Source organism: Arvicanthis niloticus, chromosome 8, assembly GCF_011762505.2.
Source record: "Arvicanthis niloticus isolate mArvNil1 chromosome 8, mArvNil1.pat.X, whole genome shotgun sequence".
In the NCBI taxonomy this organism is placed as follows: Eukaryota; Metazoa; Chordata; class Mammalia; order Rodentia; family Muridae; genus Arvicanthis; species Arvicanthis niloticus.
Window position 1 is genome coordinate 46,524,445 of NC_047665.1, and position 20,828 is coordinate 46,545,272.

General features: G+C 40.3%; 1 protein-coding gene across 7 annotated transcripts in view; it reads left to right on the forward strand.

Moving 5' to 3' along the window:
• The first annotated feature begins 15,020 nt into the window (after positions 1 to 15,020).
• Positions 15,021 to 20,828, forward strand: part of Hecw1 (HECT, C2 and WW domain containing E3 ubiquitin protein ligase 1) — a 300,520-nt gene continuing 294,712 nt past the window's right edge. For 3 of the 7 annotated variants that reach the window (XM_076939345.1, XM_076939349.1, XM_076939350.1), the window contains exon 1: positions 15,021 to 15,381. Coding sequence is in view for 4 of the 7 variants with exons in the window: in XM_076939349.1 (XP_076795464.1) it covers positions 15,352 to 15,381 (30 nt within the window). In the remaining 3 variants the exon portion in view is untranslated. Of the gene's footprint in view, positions 15,382 to 16,351; positions 16,799 to 20,828 lie in introns of those variants that run through there. The other 4 variants (XM_034510968.2, XM_076939347.1, XM_076939346.1 and 1 more) reach the window with 2 other exon arrangements.

The window sequence follows — 20,828 nt, forward strand, 5'->3', positions numbered from 1 at the left end:
CACATTGAGTTTATGAAGTGATAAGGGTGGAACCCAAGGCTTCGTGTCTGCTAAGGGAACCCCAGCAACTGAGCTCTGAGAACTCTACCCACTGAGTTGCCATTTTAACTGTTTCAGTCTTTGACTCTAAACATATGATTGTGTCATTCACTCCAATGTCCACACTTGCTATGAGCTCAGGTGCAGAATTAAACACCATTTATTAATTTATAAACATAAGAAAAGTGAGACAGGCCTTTCCCTTTCCTTGGTGAACCTCACACTGAAAAAAAGAAAACACGTTGATATATTAATACCTGCAATGTCATGGAGAGCTGAAACCTTCCTATTTTTTTAAATTCAAATTTAGGTCATTTGTTTTCTTAACTTTTCTTTTTAGTTCTTTATATATTCTGGATATTCATCACTTTACAGATGTTAGTTGCAGAGATTCTCTCCTACTCTGTGTGCTTCCTCATCACTCAGTTGATTGTTTCCTTAGCTCTGCAGATGCTTTTGAGTTTTGTGAGGTTCCTTTTGTCAATTGTTGACCTTAAGTTCTGGACACATGGAGTCCTGTTAAGAAGGTTCTGTCCTACATCTGGATGTAGCTCATAGAGGACTGCTTATGCTTTTTTCTTTCAGTTTTAACTTTCAAATTGAGGCTGTGAATCCATTTGGAATCAATTCTTGTTCAGGGTGATAAGGACTGCTCTAATTTCACCTCTCTGTGTGGCCATCCAGTCTCTCCTGCACCAGTTATCCATGCTGCCTTTTCTCCACTGAGTATCTTTTAAAACTATCACATGGCTATAGTTATGTGTACTTATGTTTGAGACTTTTATTTTATTAGTTTAAATGTCTGGTTTTGTGCCAGTAGCATATTGGTTTTATTACTACAGCTATATAATATATCTTAAAATCTGGAATGGCAGATTGCTTTGTGCATCCAGGGTCTTATGTGGTTTCAAATGAGTTTTATGAAATTTTCCTATTTTTATTAAAAATAGCATGGTTATTTGATTGGAAATTCATTATGTCTATAAATTGCTTTTGGAGATTGGTCATTTTCACAATATTAATTCTATCAGTCTTTGAAGATAGGATCTCTTTCCATTTCCTAATGTCTTTTTCTTCAGAGATTTGAAGTTTTCATGGTAGAGGTCTTTCACTTCCCTGGTTACTTTTATTCCAAGATATTTTATAGTCGTTGAAGCTATTGTGAGTAGGAGTGTGTCCATGATTTCTTTCTCAGCATGACTGTTGCTGGTGTGAAGGAAGACTATTGAGTTTTCATAGCCAATTTTGTATCCTGCCACTTTTCTGAAAGTGTTGATTGTTTCTAGGTGTCACATGCATAATATCATATCTTCTGCAAATAATATATATATAATTTAACTTCTTTTTCTCTTTGTAACCTTTAATTTTCTTCTTTCTTTTGTAGAAACATGTGTATTTTTAATTTAAAAACATTTGAAATATAATTGACATTTTAAAGGCACAGAACAAATGTTATTTACTGGTTAATGTTACGTCGAAAGATTAAAGAAAAGCAAATAAGTTTTAATTTAGTTTTCATAAGAGGATTGCTTTTTTTTTTTTTTTAAGTCTAACATTTAGTCTAATGCCTTTCAACTGGGAAGACAAAATCCACATTTTGGATCTAGTGTTAGTGCCCATCAGCAGTAGTCCTAACTTAAGGAACTCAGTGAAGGTTCAGCCTGAGGGAGTTAAAGCCAGGCTCCCTGGGTTTAGACTGCATCTTTTCCATTCCCTAATTGTGTGAACATGGACAAGAAGTGAACCACAAGATGCATGAACTCATTCTCTATAAAATGAAATGGTTACAAATAACTACAATCTATAATCGAGTATGCAAATTACTGAGTACTCAATTAAAATTCCTTTTTATTCTACACATGGATTTTAATTCATCAAGTGGAAAAGAAAGGGTTCTTTTCTTTTTATTATTCAGGTTTTCTTCTTTTGTTAAACATAAGGTTTTTTTTCTCATACAATATAATTTGAATACAATTTCTCCTCCTTCTCCTTCTAGTTTTTCCCCATTTTCTGTCTGATTTGGATCCATTCTCTTCATGTCTCTCATAAAAAAAAAGAACAGGCTTCTAAAAGGTAACAACAAACCATAACAAAATGAAATATAATAGGATGAAGCAAAAATCATTATTATTGAAGCTGGAAAATACAAGGCAACAGAAAAATAAAGTAGCCCCAAGAGAAGGCACAAAAATCAGAGACCTACTCAGTTATACATTCAGGAGCCCCACAAAGGTACTAACCTGAAAGCTCTAATACCTACATAGAGGACCTGGTGCAGACCCATGTAGGCCCTGTGACTGCTGCTTCAGTCTCTGAGTTCATCTGAGCTTCGCTCAGTTGTTTTAGAAAATTTTGTTCCTCGTTGTTTCCTCATTTCACTCAGTCTCTTCCACTCCTACTTTCTGTTTCCCTGAGCTCTGAGGGGAAGGATTTGATGGAGACAACTCATTTAGAGTTGTGCGTTCCAAGGTCTCAACTAGTTTGGGCACTATATTAAAAGGACTTCCTAGTTTTAATGGCGTTACTTTTTCTCCATGTAGGATGAGGTTGGCTATGAGTTTGTCATATTGCTGCACCTTTCTAATGTTCATCTATACTCCTGGTAGTCCTACTCTCTTCAAGACTTTTTATCATGAAAGCATGTTCAATTCTGTCAAAGTGTTTTCGCATTTATTAACATGAACATGTGATATTTGCTTTAAGTTCATTTATATGATTTACTACAATTATTATCTTATGTATATTGAACCATTACCAGATTTCTGTGATAAAGTTAAATTTATAATTCTATTCAGCTCCCAAAGGCATTCTTCATCACAGTCTGTGCTTGCTTTATGTCGTTCTGGATTTAAAAGCATAACCTCGTGCTTTTTGCCTCTGTGTCTGGGTTGCAGTTGCTATTGAAATCCTGTTTTATATTTTACTCTTTAGTTGAAAATGTGTTTTAAACTCTACTAAAATCCACCAAAAATTGTAATCAAGTAAGTACTTATACTTTTCAAATTACTAAAATAATGACACCCAAAGCTGTATAGCATTAATGTCACCCATAAGTCTTAGGCATTTGAATAGTTGGTCCCTACTTGCTAGCTGCTTGTAGAGGATTAGTAGGAAATATGAAACTAGGGGCAAGTTTTGAAGTTCTAAAAGACTAGAGCCATTTCAAATTAGTTTTCTCCTTTTCCTGGTCATGGATCAAAATGTGAGTGCATTTGAGTCACCTGCAGCTTGCTGTCTTAAAACTGCAATCGTGGGTGCTAACGCTCTGAACTGTAGCTGTGGTCTCAACATTTCCTTCAAAGGAAATTCCAGACATCAGAATTCCTCACACTGTTGAGAGCCGCACTAGCCCCATGTCCGGGCGCCAAAAAATGTCGAGGCCTAAGCTGGCCCACTTTGGACGGCCAAAAAATGTCACGGCCCGAGCAAAATGTTGAGGCCCGGGCTGCCCCGCGTTTGGCGGCCACTGTATCCCGGTCCAAGCTGCCGCTCCGGACCGAGGGTCAGGGTTCAGCAAGAGAGAGAGTGAGGATGGACTCGAAGAATGGAGACCAGACAGAGTGTGTTTCAATCCCGTTTATTCTTCACTCTATCTTCCTCTAAGTGTCTCCTTCTCTACCATCTGCCTCTGCCTTTTATATGTCTCACTTCTAAGCCATGCCTTTTGGTCACACCTATAATCATGCCCTTAGGTCTTGTCTCTAAATCTGATCTCTAGGTCACTCTTAAGTCACACACCTTTAATCTTACACACCTTTAATCTCACGCACCCAAGGTATCTAAACCAAGATTATCAGAGTGTGCCACAGTTCTCTGGCTATAAAGTGAGTTCCTTGACCAGAAACAAGACTGTGTGGAATACCATAGTTATAGATAAGGTGTTCTAAAATTCCTTGTATAGGAGTTTTGACACCAGCAAATTGTACTATTTGGAAAGGCTCTGTGTTGGTTTCTGCTGGTGGTGGATCTGGCACTCAACAATAGCTGTAGCCTGCTACAGCTATTTAGACATCACAGGCAGCTGCATGTGTGAACTCACAGTAGTTGACCAAGATTTGAGTAATGGTTAAGGAGGAGGGATAGGAAGAGAGAGGGAAGGAAATATGAAAGAAGGGGTGCTTCTGAGACCTTGTCTCAAATCTAGCACTCTATCACTTTGATTTGTTAGCTAAAGCCCATTATAAGCCAGTGTAGATTCAAATGTAAAGAAACTCAAACGCTTGACCGGACTAATTGAAAGACTTGTGGATACTGAGATAACTAGAGAGCTGGGGCTAAAGACTAATGGTATTATTGGAAATACAAAGAGACAAGATGAAGAAGGTTATGGGCAGTAGTCTAATAAATGCAGCTCTTACAGAAAGGTCTGAGATGTATGCTCTTGGGATATCATACATGTACCAACCACTGGAAACTAACATAGATAGGTTTTACAACCTTATTTAATTTAAATAAACTTAAATTCTCTATTTATTCCATTTTTCTGACAAAGTCATAGCCATTAAGCCCACTAGAGCTCACCTTGACACAGCTGTATTCTAGTTTACCTAAAGAAAGCCTCAACACTTCTCCTCTACATTCAATGAGCTGTGTGGATGTTCTCCTCTGCAATGGGGCACCACTGCCAGTTTTCAGAGAGTGGCCCTCTGTCCTAGGATCAAACTGGGTTGTTTAGGAATGGCAAACTGGACCCCCTCAGCCAACAACTCAACCGAATGCAACCCAATCCTACCACAGGAAGCCGTGTCTGGCTACACAAGATGGCCAGTTCAGACTTCTCAACCTCCATTATTAGGAGTCCTCACTAGGATTGCCCTTACAGACTCCAGGATTTTCTGCTGCATAGGTTTCCACACTGCAACCTAAATGTCCCCCAAATTCAGCTATCTCATCCTACACTCTCTCTCCATCCACCCCTACCTGATCACTCCCTCTCCAGTCTCCACAAACCCTGAGTCCACCCAGAAAATCTACTCTATTTCCCCTTCCCAAGAAGATCCATATGCCATGCCCCTGAGCCCCGCTTCCCCTGTCCCCAGAGCCCTCCTTTTTACATAACCTCTCTGGGTCTGTGGATTGTAGCTTGATTATCACCTACCTAACAGCTAATACCCACTTATAAGTGAATACACGTCATATTTCTGTTTCTGGATCTAGGTTACTTTATTCAGATGGTGGGATAAAGAGCATCTATATATAGAATAGGTTATCTTATCTACTTGATTGTTGAACTCTCTGAAGACACATTTTGTGGAACATTTACATGGAACACAAGTATCTTTATGTTCTTTACCCATTTGGGGAAATTTATGCTTATACTCCTTCCACAAATGACTTTATCACCTTCTCAACAATTTTCCAATTATGCTCTTTCTGAGTTCATGACCATCCACCCAACTGATTGGCTACAGTAGATTGCACATCTGGCCATTTCTCCTTCCAAGTACATTTAGTGCACTACTTAAAGTTCTTCTCACCATGGAGATCTCCCTTAATCACTGTCTTTCAAGGCTTTCTCTGAAAGGAATTGTGATGATGCAGCTGTCAACTTATATGTGGTGTCTGTATAGCAAACAGAAACATTAGTAAACAAGGCCCTAGTCTACTCTTCCTCAGTCACCTGATCATAGTCATTAGTCATTCTTCGGAGCAGACAGCATTTTAACAGCATTAGAAACTATTAGAAACTATAGATAGGGGCAACTGGTATATACTACTTCCGTTTTATAGTGAATTGCTATTGTGCACATTCATCTTTATGGCTTGGTAGGTCAGATAATACAGTGCTTATCATGGGCATCTCAGATCACATGTTAAATTGGTGGCAAATTGTCCAATATTCACGTTCTACTAGGGCCCAATAGCATGCCAAGAGCTGCTTCTCAAAAGGAGAATAGTTGTCTACAGATGGTGATGGTAGAGCCTTGCTCTAAAACCATAAGGGTTTCATCTGTGATTCACCAATATGGGCCTTCCAAAAGTTCCAAACAACATCCATATCTGCCACTGATACATCAAGTACTATAGGGTTTACTGGATCATATGGTCGAAGTGTTAGAACAGCCTGTACAGCAGCCTGAACCTTTTAAAGAACCTTCTCCTGTTCTAGGCCTCACTCAACACTATCAGCTTCTCAAGTCACATGAGATATGGACAGGAGTAATGCACTAAAGTAAGGGATTTACTACTCTCAGAATCCAAGTGGGACCACGAAATATTGTGCTTCTTTCTTGGTGTTAGGGCAGGCCATGTCTGATGATTTATCCTTCATCTCAGAGGAATATTTTTATATGTCCCACACCACTAACCTCCTAAAAATTTCACTGAGGAAGAAGGCCTTTGAATTTTGGTTAAATTTTATTTCCCTTCTTCTCATGCATATCTCTCTATATAAATCGATTATTACCAATAAGCCCACAGTGATTGCTACCTCTTGCTCACTTGGCCTGGTCAGCAGAATGCCATCAACATAGTAGGCCAGTCGGTTATTACATAGAAGAGACAGATAATTAAAATTCTTCAAAATAAATTATGATACAGGGCTGGGGAGTTAATAGATCCTTGTGGTAAAACTATAAAAGTAAACTAATCGATAGGTCAGCTGAAAGAAAATTGTTTCTGGTAATTCTTATGGACAGATATCAAAAGGGAGGTGGATTTGGAAGATTAATGACAATTTGCTCAACTATGGATACTATACTACATCTATATAGTATATCTAATACAGTAGCTGAAATCAAAGTCACTACTTGATAAAGTTTTCTTTTAATTTTATTTTTTTTATTTTATGCATATGAGTACACCACCATTTCTCTCCTCAGACACACCAGAAGAGGGCACCAGACCCCATTACAGATGGTTGTGAGCCACCATGTGGTTGCTGGGAATTGAACTCAGGACCTCTGGAAGAGCAGTTGGTGTTCTTAACCGCTGAGCCATCTCTCCAGCCCCCTTGATAAAGTTTTCAATAGTCAACTGTTATTCTCTGTGATCCATTCATCTTTTGCATAGGCCAAACAAGGAGTTAAAGAAAGATGTGATGGGAACTACTACCTCTGCATCATTAAATTCTTGATGGCAGCACTGATTTCTGTAGTTTCTCCAGAAATGCCATATTGTTTTGGGTTCACCATTTTTTATGAAGAGGCAACTTTAATGGCTTTCACATGGCAGTTCCATCCATAATATCTCTTGTTCCACAAATCAGAAGGAATGTGGAGTTTCTATAAACTTCTAATTTCTATTCCAATTATACATTCTGGAAATGGATAAATAATCACAAAATAAGTCTCTGCACTCATTGGACCCACTGTGTTTCAGACTTCAGCAAAACCTGCATGAATCCCCAGGCCTCCATAAGCCCCTACTTAACTGGAGGACTACAATGCCTTTTGGCGTCAAAACCAGTATCCAACAGTTACCATTGTAAAAGAACATAGGACCCCTGGAAAAGGATGGAAGAAAGGCTAACAGTAAAATTCTGGGATATGTTTTAGCAAGATCCTTCCTCAGAGGTACCTGGCCATTCATTCCTTCATTCAAGTGGTAATCTGGGTCTGCAAATCAGCTTATGTCTAAAAAATGGTACACCAGCCAAAATTTCTCCTTGCTATGATCCAATTTAGCCTTTCTCTCATTTGTTTGAGATTATTTCTTTTTCCTGCTTATACAGATCAAACAGAAATATAGCAGGCTTTATAGCTATTTCAGTCCTGGAAACACCAGATTAATTATTAGCAAAAGTGTTCAAGCTGTGCCTCCCAAAAAATCCTGTGGCTCTGCTGCCTGTCATGGGTCGGGCCACTGTAGATATTCCCTTTGCCTGTGCTGCCCTTCAGGATGACTGTGTTCACCTTGCCTTTGGCAATTCAGTGCTGCCACCTGGCCCCTGCTACTCCTTGGCCTAATTAAACACCTTGCATTTAAGTCATCCAACTGAGAAGCAACATCTCTGACCCTAAGGTTTGGCACAGGAAAGGAGTAATGGCCAAGCTCTTCAAGTGAGCTGGTGCCTCTCGCACCATTTTGTGACTTAGAACTTTGGTGAAGGGCATGGCTTCTGGGCCTTCCTGGAGGATTAGGCTTGGCAGAGCACACCCACTCAACAATTCCAATTTCCCTGAGCTTTTAAAAAAATCCTTCAACATGAAGCCAAGGGATATTAGATATCTCCAGCTCCTTTTTGTAGGCCATCTTATGAAAAATGCTCCAGCAAACTAATCAAACAGACTTCTGACACACTTTTTCTTTTTTAAACCGTGTAAGCTTTCATATTAAACCTAGAATCTACACTCATTTGGGCCTATATAAATAAAGTCTACCTGATTCAGTTTTACCTTTCCACCACCATCCCACATCTTTAAAACCATTCCAACACACACTCCCCAGATTTTTGTTTGAATGAATTAGCAAACTCATTATTTGTGTGGCACACCTTTTCATAGACCACACTGACCATCCTCTGCTGTAGGAGCCTGCTTAGTCTTAAGTCTGATAATAGTTGTCTAGAGACAATTATTTTGGGCCCCGAGCTATATCAGTATTGCTCTTCCTAGAATCTTCTTCAGGCTGTCACTCTTGGTTTCAGAGACAATGAGTAATTAATTCCCTCGTGCAAAAGTTAAGGAAGGGAAGCTAGAAAGACCTACAAAAATATGGGTTTGTAGAGGGAAGTTTGTTGAAAGCCCAGAAGACATTGTACAGAGTATATGACACGTGAGAAGAAAAGGGAGCAGGAGTAAAATGTAATTGTTGTGAAGAATTCATTCTAACATACAAATTCAAAACAAGGAAAGGGATAAAACTTGAAGGAAAGGTTTAAGATGAATGATGAGCCAAATATTGGCCTGTTCAAGCTTTTGGGAGTAATTTTTGAGGCTATAAAGAACCATAAAGAGTCTCAATGCCAATAAGTAAAATAAGAATTGCTTTTACTGTATCACAAAAAAATAGGTATGGTAAAGCTTTAACTTTATGATACTTTTAGAATATTAAGATATGCTCATAATGGAAAAGTTAGATTAGGATGCCGACTGGTTAATTTTCCCTTACTTTCTCATCAAAATACTTATTAAAAAGTACAAGACAAAAACAATAGGCAATGATGAACTATGAATTAAATTCATCATCCACAAAAAAGAGTGCTCACACAACCAAGATACAACTAAATACAGTTTAAAAGTGTTTTTGGGAAAAGCTAGATATTAAATATATATAAGGAAGGGCACAATGTTTATATTCCATTTAGGGCTGAATATTTCCGTCTCTTATTCTATGCACTTTGGCCAGTTGTGGGTCTCTGTGCTAAATCTCTCTGTGTGCAAACTTAAGCTTCTCTGATGAGGGTTAAGAGACAATTTCATCTCTGGGTAAATAATAAGTCATTAGGAGTCAATTTAATACCGTGTCTATTTAGCAGCATAACAGTATTATGTTCTCCTTTGGGGCCACAACCTGCCTAGCCATAGGTTCTTGACTCAGTAATGGTGTCAGGTATGAGTTACATCCTGTGTATCAGGGTATCTAATCAGAATACTTTTAGTTACTCCCATGATACTCATACCACTATATATCAGTATATGTGTTGTATGTGCCCGTCATTATTGCAGCTCTTGGGTTCACAGCTAGCTCGCCAATCATCAAAAAAGAAAGGGCTGAAAGAATGGTATATAGTAGATATCAATGTCTTGTACCCTCAAAAGGCAGAAGATGACATGGAATGTTATACAAAGGCCAGGGAAAGAACAGCTAAAAGCGATGGCCTAGAGCTATAGAAATGTCCTATCCCGCATCACCTTTTCCTTTTCACAGAAAACCAAGACACTGACTCCGGGCCATGCTCTCCCTTTGCTCCTTCTGCAGTTTTACTGACTCTGTTGCTTGCCCATGTGACTGCTTCAGTCACTTGTCCTGACTCTAGTGATTGGTGAGTACACACTTGTTTGTTTCTCCAAAACAGCATTTCTCTATGTAGCCCTGGCTGTATCAAAACCCACTCTGTAGACCAGGCTAGCCTCAAACTCATAAAGATCTGCTTGCCTCTGCCTCCCAAGTGTTGGAATTAAAGGTGTGTGCCACCACTGCCCAGATGGAGTATATACTTTTTACTTTCATGACAATGTTTAATTTTTTTATCTGTATGTCAGTATGTCCATGCATATTAATACAAACCCTAGCTGCATTTTAATAGAAAGTGAAATTCAAAAGTTGATGAGATAATTCAGTTTGTATATAATGATGATCTGAATTTGATCACTGATATACACATAGAAGGAGAGAACCCATCATCCTAAATAGTCTTCTGGCCTTCACGTGCATACTGTGAGCATCTCCCCAATAAATAAATAAATTCAATTTTTAAAAGATAAGGCAAAATTCAAAGATCAGAATCAATAGCTTTTATAGTATCACCAAAAAAGAGAAATTATTATGTAAACATCTTTCAAATTTTGTGTAGTATCTATATAACGTATATAAATTTCAACATCTTATAAGAGAAATAAAGTAAATATGCATAGAACTATACTACTTTTACGGACTATAAGATATTAATGAATTGGAAATTTGTTAAAGATAACAATTCTTCCAAATTTGACCTACAAGTTTAATATAATCTCAATCAAAATTGAAGAAGAAATTTTTGGTAGATATTAACTTGATTTTAAATTTTGTATGAAAAAAGAAATATAAGCATTAAAAATAATTTGCTAAATAAGAGAGTTGGGGGACTAACATGACAAGATGATTTAATCAGGATAGTATTGGCAAAAATATGAATATCCAGGACCATGGATAAAGAAGAGAGCATCTAATTGGCTTTTTTTTAAGTTGCAAAAGCAATTCAATTGAGTCTTTAATAAAGATAGTGTTGGAATAACTTGACATGCATAAACAAACAAGTAAACAAAATTAAAATAGATCATGACCTATACATCAAAACCAAGAAGTAACATTAAATCACAGACCTAATTATAAATATACACCTATAAATAAATCATTCCAAGCTAAACCCTTGTAACTTAGGTTTATCAAAAGATTTCTAAGATACAATATCAGAAGTTGGTCATTTGAACTCTGTTAAGTGTAAACATTCTCGTGGAGAGAACAACTAAAAGACTTAAAAGATAAGCCACACAGTGAGATTACTCAAAAATTACAAGTTTGACAAAGAATGTGTATATAGGACAAATAACTCTTCTATGTATTCTGCTTGACAGTTTACCTGTCCCTGTTCCTATCAAATGTTCAATGATTGCTTGTTTAATTAGAGGTTTACATGCTCTGAATTCCAATCTAATAAATCATCATACTTCAAAAACTTTGAATGAATAACTTCATATGGAGAAATATCTATGCTCTTTCATGCAATGCCAGACTAGAATTGGCCTTTGCCCTAAAACTGCCCCCAGGCTTTCTAAGAATCCCACTGCCACTCAGTATTTATATGAAGATTTACCCCCACCCCTTCAAAAATTAAAAATATCCTTTCTATCATTGCAAAGGGACAAATGTGTAACTTGCTCTGTTGGCTAACCTTAGGCAGCCTTGCTTCTGAGCTCTTTTCCTAAGCCTCAAGTCTGAGGTGTTAGCTGAGGTGTTAGATGTTTTCAGATTCTTGGCATCTTGGCTCACACAGACTGCAATGTAGCAGGGCAACATTACTCAAAGTAAAGAGATAGAACAAATTAGAATACACTCTCAAGAGTGACAGTTGCCCACTAAGTGAGAATACTCAGGGCCAATTTTTGTTTGGGTCTTCCTTTTCTGGAGTTCAAGGAAACTCTTTTAATTGACAGGCTTGAAAATCATGACCCTTTGAGCACTATGAATATTCCTTCCTACAAAACATTTCATTTTAGTCATATACATGAATTATGACTAAATTATGAATAAACATAAGATTATAAGTAGAATATTCTCTCTATAAGTTCTCTTAGAGGACACAGGCTGCCTTATTGTGTATACAACTCTAAAACAGTTTAGACTAAATCAGCTCCTACCCTGCTATAACTAAAGCATGATTGAATAAATATATTGATTGACTAGAAATATCTATGCTTGATAGTCATGAAAAGGAGGAGAAACTTGTTCCACTGCTTGATGTGAGGTATGCATACAGCTGGATGCAGCTGGGGTTTTAAAGTTGCTAATAGGTTGCTAGGCATATCATTAACAGAAGGTTGTGGGTCAAGCCAAATAAATGACTGCTAAACCACTTTTATGCTCGTCTGCCCCATAACAGGCCTCCGTGCTGTAAACCAGATATGATTCAGCCTAAAGAGAGACCCTCACTCTCAGAAGTTATACCATGAGTGCGGCTTCAACAGTTCTATCCTTTTCTTTCCTTGGTTAGATAGTGTATGTTTCTGACATCACATTGAAGGTCTCTTCCAAAGATGGCCTCTGACCAGTCATGATTTTATGAGCATTGCAGAGATAGGTTCCTGGCAGATGAGGCATGTAGAAAGTGCTCTATAAAACTTTGGTTACCTATTCTACCTGTTAATCTGTGATGCCTATGGATCACACACACAAAAAGATCAATATAGAAAAATATCCCTAAAGGTAAAAAAAAAATAGCATTTACATCTTGGTGGTAACCAACTGTCTTGTTGGACTTAGGACCTGTTCAACAAGATGGAAATCATGCCTGGTACTGAAATCACAGCCAACCACCAATGACTGCTGGTGAGGTCATAGATCTTAGAGGAATACCTCACTTCGTATAGTTCTTCGGGTATAGTTCTTAACTACATTCTAAATATCTATCCTTGTACTCGAACTTAAGTATAGCTTTCACCAGTTATCAAAAGAGCTTCTTTTCCATAGATTATTACTGAAGTCACACCTAGTCAAAATGCACAGCACATCTGGACTGTGGGTTGCCCAGCCTCAGTTGATGTATCTACAACACAAGCTCTACATCTAAGGCTCAGGGAACAACAGGGAAGACAATGTAGGAACAGGAGGACCAGGAAGTCTGCTGCAAGATTGTGTCTTCTAAATATGTCCAGAAAGCCACACACAGGACGTCTTAACAATGTGGCTGCTTAAATAAGACCTGAAGAATGACAGCACCAGGTGACAAGTTAGCATAGGTGGGAATTATTGTGCAGGGCCCCAATACAAGATGAATACGAAGAGCTACAGGCAATAAAGGCTGCTGAAAGAATTAGTCCTTTCCAGGGATGAGCCCCTAAATGATTATCCAGTCTCAGTAAAACACACACAAGTAACACTAAACAGACTCAGCAAGTTGCTGAGTGTGTATGTGATAAAGACATTTCACGGAAGTAGGGGGTATGAATGAGAGGTGTTGGAGGGAAAGGAGGTGCATGATATAATTATATTTTAATTAATTAAAAGTTCTAAAATTACAAAAGGTGTGAAACTTTAGTACCTTCTGCCTTTGGTAGAAAAAGAAATACAAAAGAAGAAAGTGCCTAGAGGAAAGTAAAGCATAGCTCAGGACCGTTGTTGCACCAACACACTGAGAGATGCTGACTTATCAAGTTATCCTCATGACACAACAGGAAGAAAATCTTTTTGAGCCAAGTAGATGTAGCAACACTGAAAATCAGACGGAAAGACTTAGCAATTGATTGAGGTGAATAAGCATTCTTTGTGGCAGTTTGTTGGGACTGTGTGTATTCAGAAACCTTTAACATTAGTTTATACAAGAGACATTTGTTGGCTTACTTCTTTTTCTTTCAAATTTCTGGTTGGTATTATCATTTGGTTGATTCTGGTTTTTATTGTTGTACTTCAGCCAAGTCCATTCTTGGAGGTTTTCTTCATACCGAAGCTCCATATTAATTCATATGTAAAATCTGGTAAAATGTGTGCTCGGGGTTCTATGTGGCTTTTTAGAAATGGTTTGAAAAACAGTCAGCCTTGAACTCATCTGGTGGAAAGATCAGAAGTGTCTATTGAGAAATCATTGGGCACCTGGAGTAATGAGCCTAGGCCGGAAGGGAGGTGACAGGCCAGGGGAAGAGGAAGACCGCCATTGAGGCTTCACTTGGCTCGTTTCTTCTGTAAAGTTCTACTTGCAAGAGTGTAATCAGTGACAAGAGGTGAGTCGACAAAAAGAACATCACGGAGAAGCCATCCGTCTTATTGTTATAAATGGGTTGGAGATGTATCCAATCAGCTCTTCAGAAAAAGGTTCTGGAGTAAGAGGTTACTACCAGGGCAAGGCATTACTAAGTATAGTAAGAATCCTAGGGTATTCCCTGGGTAAGGGGGGAAAGTACACTTCTAAGATGTGAAAAATGGTTTTCCTGGGGGAGTGCTGGGCAGGAAAACGGGAAGAAATAAAAAAGCTTCGTGAACTGCACAGAAGAGCAGATAATGGTGGTTATGTGCTCAGAACCTTTGCACTTTGTGAACATAGCAAGCCCAAATTAGACCGAATCAGTGACCAGCGTTTCACTTTCTTTTGCATCTTGGTTGGCTGGTCAAATAAAGGTTTACATTATTCCTACTTCCAATTTTACTATTTTGACAATGCGTGCTGCTTAATACTAAACCTGTTTGGAAAGCTAAGCTTACCAACAATAGATACTTAGGGGCGATTTACAAGCATTGTATTTGTGACCGCAACGTTGTTTTGGGGTACTTGCTGTCAAAAGACTGGAGGATGTTGTGAAATGTATCTGTGAGATGGACAAGGAAGGTCCTTAAAATTGAGGTGAGAACACCTGACCTACCTAGCTTACTTACCTACATAGTGGGTACTCATCCTTTCCGAACACAACATTTGCATATACACAAAGGGACTGATGAACCATGCCTGGTTCCGGATAAGCCCCGCGGGCGCGTGCTGAGTGTTGGAAGGATGGGGCCCGTAGTAACAAGGAAAAAATTATATATATATTTACTATGGGGGCGAGGAGGAGGGTGCGGGTGCGTGAGGCTGCAGGGCGGAGCACAGCTACAGAGAGCAAGCCTGGCTCCTGGTTGGTTCTCAAGTCTGGTTCCCACAGAGAAGCAGGCAGGAAGGGAGGGGATGCGGGAGGGAGGATAAAGCAATAAAGTGTGCTGCGTTGCCACGCACCGGGAGTCCTTGCTTGAGCTGCAACACCACGCGCCTCTGACCCAGAAGGCCCCCTCCTGGCTAGCACAGGTTCACTGGCCGCGAGCTGCTCCAGCCCTGGCGGTGGCTCTGACAGTAGCTGGCTCAGGATACGGAGCAGACAGAGCAAGGAAAAAGACGCCGATCGCCCAGGACTAGCAAACCAGGTCCTCAATGCCTGGCACCTATGCAAGCCACGTGCGACCCCCGGTTATAACCTGCGTGCGGACCGGAGCATGATCTGTGCCCAGTTGGAGGCTGCCAAGGTAAGCAGACGCCACGCTCAGACCACCAGCCTCTCCCTCCTTGCCCTCTCCCATCCACTTTCTGGGGCGGCCTCTACACCCCTGCGAAGCCCCTGCAGCGCCCTCCCTCCCAAAAGCCGGGATCCACCCTTTTACCCACCCTCTCTTCCGCGAGATTCAATTGTTGGCTTGGAGCGGGTCGCCGCCCAAGCCGGGCTAGCATCTCAAGGCTTGGGTACAGCAGGCTGATCGGGCCCTCCCAAGGGCCCCGAAGAGAAACAAAGAAGCCCCCAAACGGGTTCGCAGCGCCTCCTCCGCCCCTGGGCGCCCTCCCAGTGGCTAGGAGATGGCAGAGGAGGGGGCGGAGAGACCTACGTAATCCCCCTTCCCAGCCCACACCCACTCCTTGTGAACCAAGGCTTTTAGACAATTGTATCCCATGGTTTCCGCTCGAACTCTGTGCACACTCAAAGGCTCCTGCAGCCGTCGGCCAGGTGCAGTTTACTGGGTGGTGACTGGATGCGAAGATGCTCGGTGTGGGTGTTCCCCAGGCGACTCCCTATCCCTGGCCGGTTGTGCCTCTCATCTGGCCCTGCCACCTGAGTTTCAGCGGGAGCAGCTGGTCCTTTCGCCCACCCTACTGTTACCTGCACATAGGAGGGGAAGGGGACAGGAGTTGGGGGGCAGACAAGGGGGCGCTGGGAAAACCGCACCCGGTCCATTTTTTTTGGCTGGAGATTCGATACATTCTCCATACTTTACCAGGCCGTGACAATGCAGCAAAATCCTAGAGCTCAAAGTGGCCCTCCATCCTCCACTCCAGGGCTTTCTGACAGCCTTGTAGCCTCAATTTCCCAGGCACTGGACTAATTTGGGGAGTGTGGATGTGTGGTCTGTTCATCTTGCGCACAGAGACTGGGCAGGGTAACTTCTTCCCTGCCAAATTCAGAGCATGGGGGTGGGGAGGGGGTGTGGGGAGCTGGCAGAGAAACAGGCTGCAGAGATGCCCCAGCTTTCTGTGGTTCCGGCCACAGCTAGCCTCAGTCTGCATTGAGCTAACAGCAGACAGCATGCGGGGATTTTCCTAGCTACTGAAGACATTTTTTTTTTTTTTTTTTTTTTTTTTTGACGTTGCTGTAGTTTTTGGGTTTACTTCTGGGATCTGCAGTGGTGGGAGTCTCCCTTGTTTTCCTTCTTTCTTTGAAAAGATAACTATGCTGTATTCAGCAGAAGTGGATACAGGAAGAACAGCATAGTTCAAAGATAAGGGGTGGCTTCTCTTTTCCTGGAATTTAAAAGGCCATTTAGGAGGGTAGGTGCCCTACCTGAAAAGGCCAGCTTTAAAAGACCCCAGCGGTGCTGTGTTCCAAGGCTTCTCAAAGCAGGTGGCCAGATCTGCGTTTCTCAACAGTGGGACTCTCCGGCTGTGGCTATCACGGTAATTTACTCTAGCTTGGGGATTCATTTTGAAAATGTGTTTCCCACTAAGAAGGGATTACAATCCACATGCTTACCGTAATGTGAATGTGTGTGTCTTGTTTGTTGAGACGTAGCTTGTGGCAGAATTCCCTGATGCCTGATCCCTCTACTTGCTACCTCCTCTGGAATGTGGCATTGGTAAAATGAACTATTTTAAGTCCTAGACCAACAGGCAAATCGGGGTCCGGAATATTTCTTTTAAAAATACATATTCTGGTAGAGCCACACTAGGATCCCAGTCTAGTGCAATTGGTTTCTTTGCAGAATGACAGATCTCTTTTGTGTGTGTGTGTGGGGGGGATAGATTTTCATTAAGATGGTTGCCTAAATTTATTCAGATTGTGACATTATTGACGTGGTTCAGGAGGCCACATCCTGAGTTGGAACAGCTTATCACGCAGAGGGACTGCAGCTGCTGTTATTCGTGGATATGGCATCATTCAACTCTTCTCTCTTTCACACGTTGGCTTTTAAAGCTGAGCCTGTTGAGGCTTTGCCTTCCGTGCTCTAGATGTGACTACCAATGAACAATTTTTAAAGGGCAAATGTAATCATTAGATGAAAACTCTTAGTTTCAATCCTCAAGTGTAAAATGAGTTGGTCCAGTTAATTCTATGGTTCCTTCTAGCTCCAGCCTTTTTTGCTAAGTGATTAAGGAGGCAAGAAAAGTTAGCCAGTTCAGGAAAGACAATTATAGCCCAAATAATGGAAGCAAACCACGGTTTTATTACGGACCTTATTATTTTTACATCTTAAATTTTTTTTTAGCTCCAGCCTCAGCACTTCTCTTATAAGTGAAATAAACTGATGACTGAAGACAGATCAATTTTAGTCCACAAAAGAGAGAGGCTTCACAGGGGTGGGGAGCTTCGGGGCAGCGAAGAGCATGGAGTGCATTGTGTAACAGGTTCTCTCACTTTCAGCTTTAATCGCTCACTGATGATTGAGAATTAATGTTTCCAGCTACTGATTTCTGTTATTTCTAATGGAAGAACATAAACCGGTATTTTGTCCAGGGCAGTAACTAGCAACTGCATCAGGTTTACTGTCTCACATTATGATCATGACTCAGACAACTGTGCTTCTACACAGGCAAATAGAGTGTTCCCTTTACTTTGGTAATTGTTAAAAGTTAGACATGGATAGGCATTTAATCAGTGACTCTAGCCAAGCTACACACAAAACACCACATTTGAGCACTAATTTTCTTAAATGATACAGATCAAAATAACATCCTGGAATCCCAGTGCCCACCCGGCATAGTCTACTATTTCCCTACAGCCATTTCACTCACACAGCTAGGTTGGTATTATCATACTGCAGTTATCTGAGTTGTGGATGTGCTAGGGCCTCCTGTTCAAATGTTACCCTGAAGGCTCAGAACAAGGGCACTATCAAACTCAGCTCTCATCTCGGCAGCACCTAGCACTTTGCTTGGTACATGATCTGTCATGGAGAGTGTTTGCTGAATGGTTTCAGGTCATGGGAATGTTCTGTAATTGTATAGGCAGGAAGAAGGTGGGTATTTTCTGCTTCATGAGTCAGTTGGAAGAATGAGAGGGGTTACATAAGATGCTTAATGGAAATGGTAAGCAAGGACTGAAACGCAGGCCTTTCAGCAGATGCCTCTGAGGGAGGCTTTACTCCTCCCAAGAAAACAAACAAAATGATGTAGAGATGACATTAAAATGCTGGAGGGTTGGGAAAAAGTTCTTTTTTCTTTTTTTACTTGAGTGCTCTGTATTTGTCTTTCTATTTTGACAGAATTTATCTGGCTATTGCTTTGTTCTGTCTTAGCTTTGAAAGAAAATTGTTTGGCCCAAGCACTCTGTCCTCTGACTTGTACTTAAACAGAAGACCAAAGTATTGCTGTCACTTCTTCCTCAAGTCTGGATTCTACTATCTAGTGCTTGCAAGGATGGCAACCATGTTTAGGAAATGCTATGGACTGACCCATATTTGTACAAAACACATTTAACAACCATACATTGTATTTCTGAAATGATCAAGCAGTTAGAGGCCAACATTTCTTGAGCCATCTTATTTTGATGGAATCTTCACATATGTAGATTCTTGGATAGTCAGTTATGCCTCACAAACATTGAGACTTCAGGACAAAACACCTTGGGAAACTAGAAAAGCCCAGTTCCTTATACCCTTCCTACTCAAAGCTCTGAGTGTTTTAAGTCACTGTTCTCTCTGTGACTTACTTCCTCCTCCTCCTCCTCCTCCTCCTCCTCCTCCTCCTCCTCCTCCTCCTCTTCTTTTTCTTCTTCTTCTTCTCCTTCCTCCTCCTCCTACCCCCCTTTCATTTTACTTTTTTACCTGCTCAGAGAATTTACTTTCTTCTTCTTTAAAAGTAGGAGGTTTAGCCAGACAACGTTACAGGTCACTTAGAGAACAAAATTCTGTTTGTTTACACTTATTTTATTCTATTGCGAAAACTCTAGGGTGAAAAGGATTAATTGATAATCAAAGTAACATTTTAAATTTCTGTGTATTATATGGTGTATGGGTGTAGAGTAACTTAAGGCCACTTGGGAGCACATGCAGTTTTTCTTGTAATCTTGTTGAGCCTTCTGTCAACCCTCTTCTCTATAGATACTTACAGTAATTCTTTCTTAACTTTATAACTAAATATAACCTGTTAAAGAAAGGAGGCTCTTGATGTTTCTTGTTCCTGGAGTGCAGCATTAACAGGTGTACAATTTCAGAGATGTTTAGAATTTTAGGATTTGACAGTCAAGGCTTCCCTTTTCTCTTTCTCAAATTTTCATTTGCCCCCTGTATTTCATGTCATCCTAATCTCCTGAAACGAACGCCTCCCCCATTTAAAAAATGCGCACCACAGTAACACTAATAGCCATCTCATGGGCTAGATGCAAGGGTAAAAGTACCACTCATCCTCTGGGCTACACCAAGGAAGACACCAGCATCCATGCCTTGCTACTCACCCTACCCATTTCTGATTACTGAGGTTTACTTATATGCATTACTTTTCCAAATCAGGGGACTGTGACGTGGAGAGACAGATGGAGTCTTGGAGGAATTTGTAGAAGTTAGGTTATGGTAAGGTGGAGGCACAGTTGGAGTCTTCAAGGATGTTGTAATATTCCTGTGTTTTCACAGACTTTCAACTCCATCTGAAGCATAAGCTCTAGGCATTTGTGTCTTTAAAGCCTCTTTTAGATATTTTAGGGAATGGAACAGCACATTGATTTTATATACCTAATCTATAATGTACATACATGGGGTTATTAGTAAGTGGCTATTATGTTTTAAGGCACAGGCATTGGAGGAGAAAATGACAAGTGATCCGTGTAAGATGTTGACAATACTGTAGTTATTGCTGATATTCGGTAATGACCCCTAGATTCCTAGGTCACTGAATTTCTATGGCAACAAGACATGGGGCAATCTGAGCACTGTGTGACCAGAAACCATACTTTTCTCGAATTATCAGCCTGAAGTTGAATGCACAAAGGACAGAAAAATAAAAATATTGTGTGCAGATGGGCTCTGCTAGTGTTATCTACTTTCATGTGATATTTTTGGATGAATACAGTGGATGAAATTTAAGCCTGCATTGAGGGGAGGGAGGGGGAGCTAGAGGAGGACACCATCTGTGCCCATGATGATGAACACTATCATGGAAACTTCATTTGGGGTCTCTTTATGTATTTAGTGGAACAGATTTTTCATTTCACACTTTCTAGATATATTTGTATTGCACAGATGTCAGGGAAGTATCATGTGTGTGAAAGGGAAAAAAAAGACCAAAATTTACTTCTATGACCAGGGATTATAATTCAATCACTTTGTTCTTACGTCAACACCTGTTCACACTGCAAGAATGCTGTCTGCTCTTTCTTTGGGGTTTACACCAGAGAAGTTCAAGAAAACAGAAATCTTTATCCAGTATATTATTAAAAGGCAGAGATTCAGATTAAGCAGAAAAAAAAAAAGATGGAGATATGAAATAAAAGGCC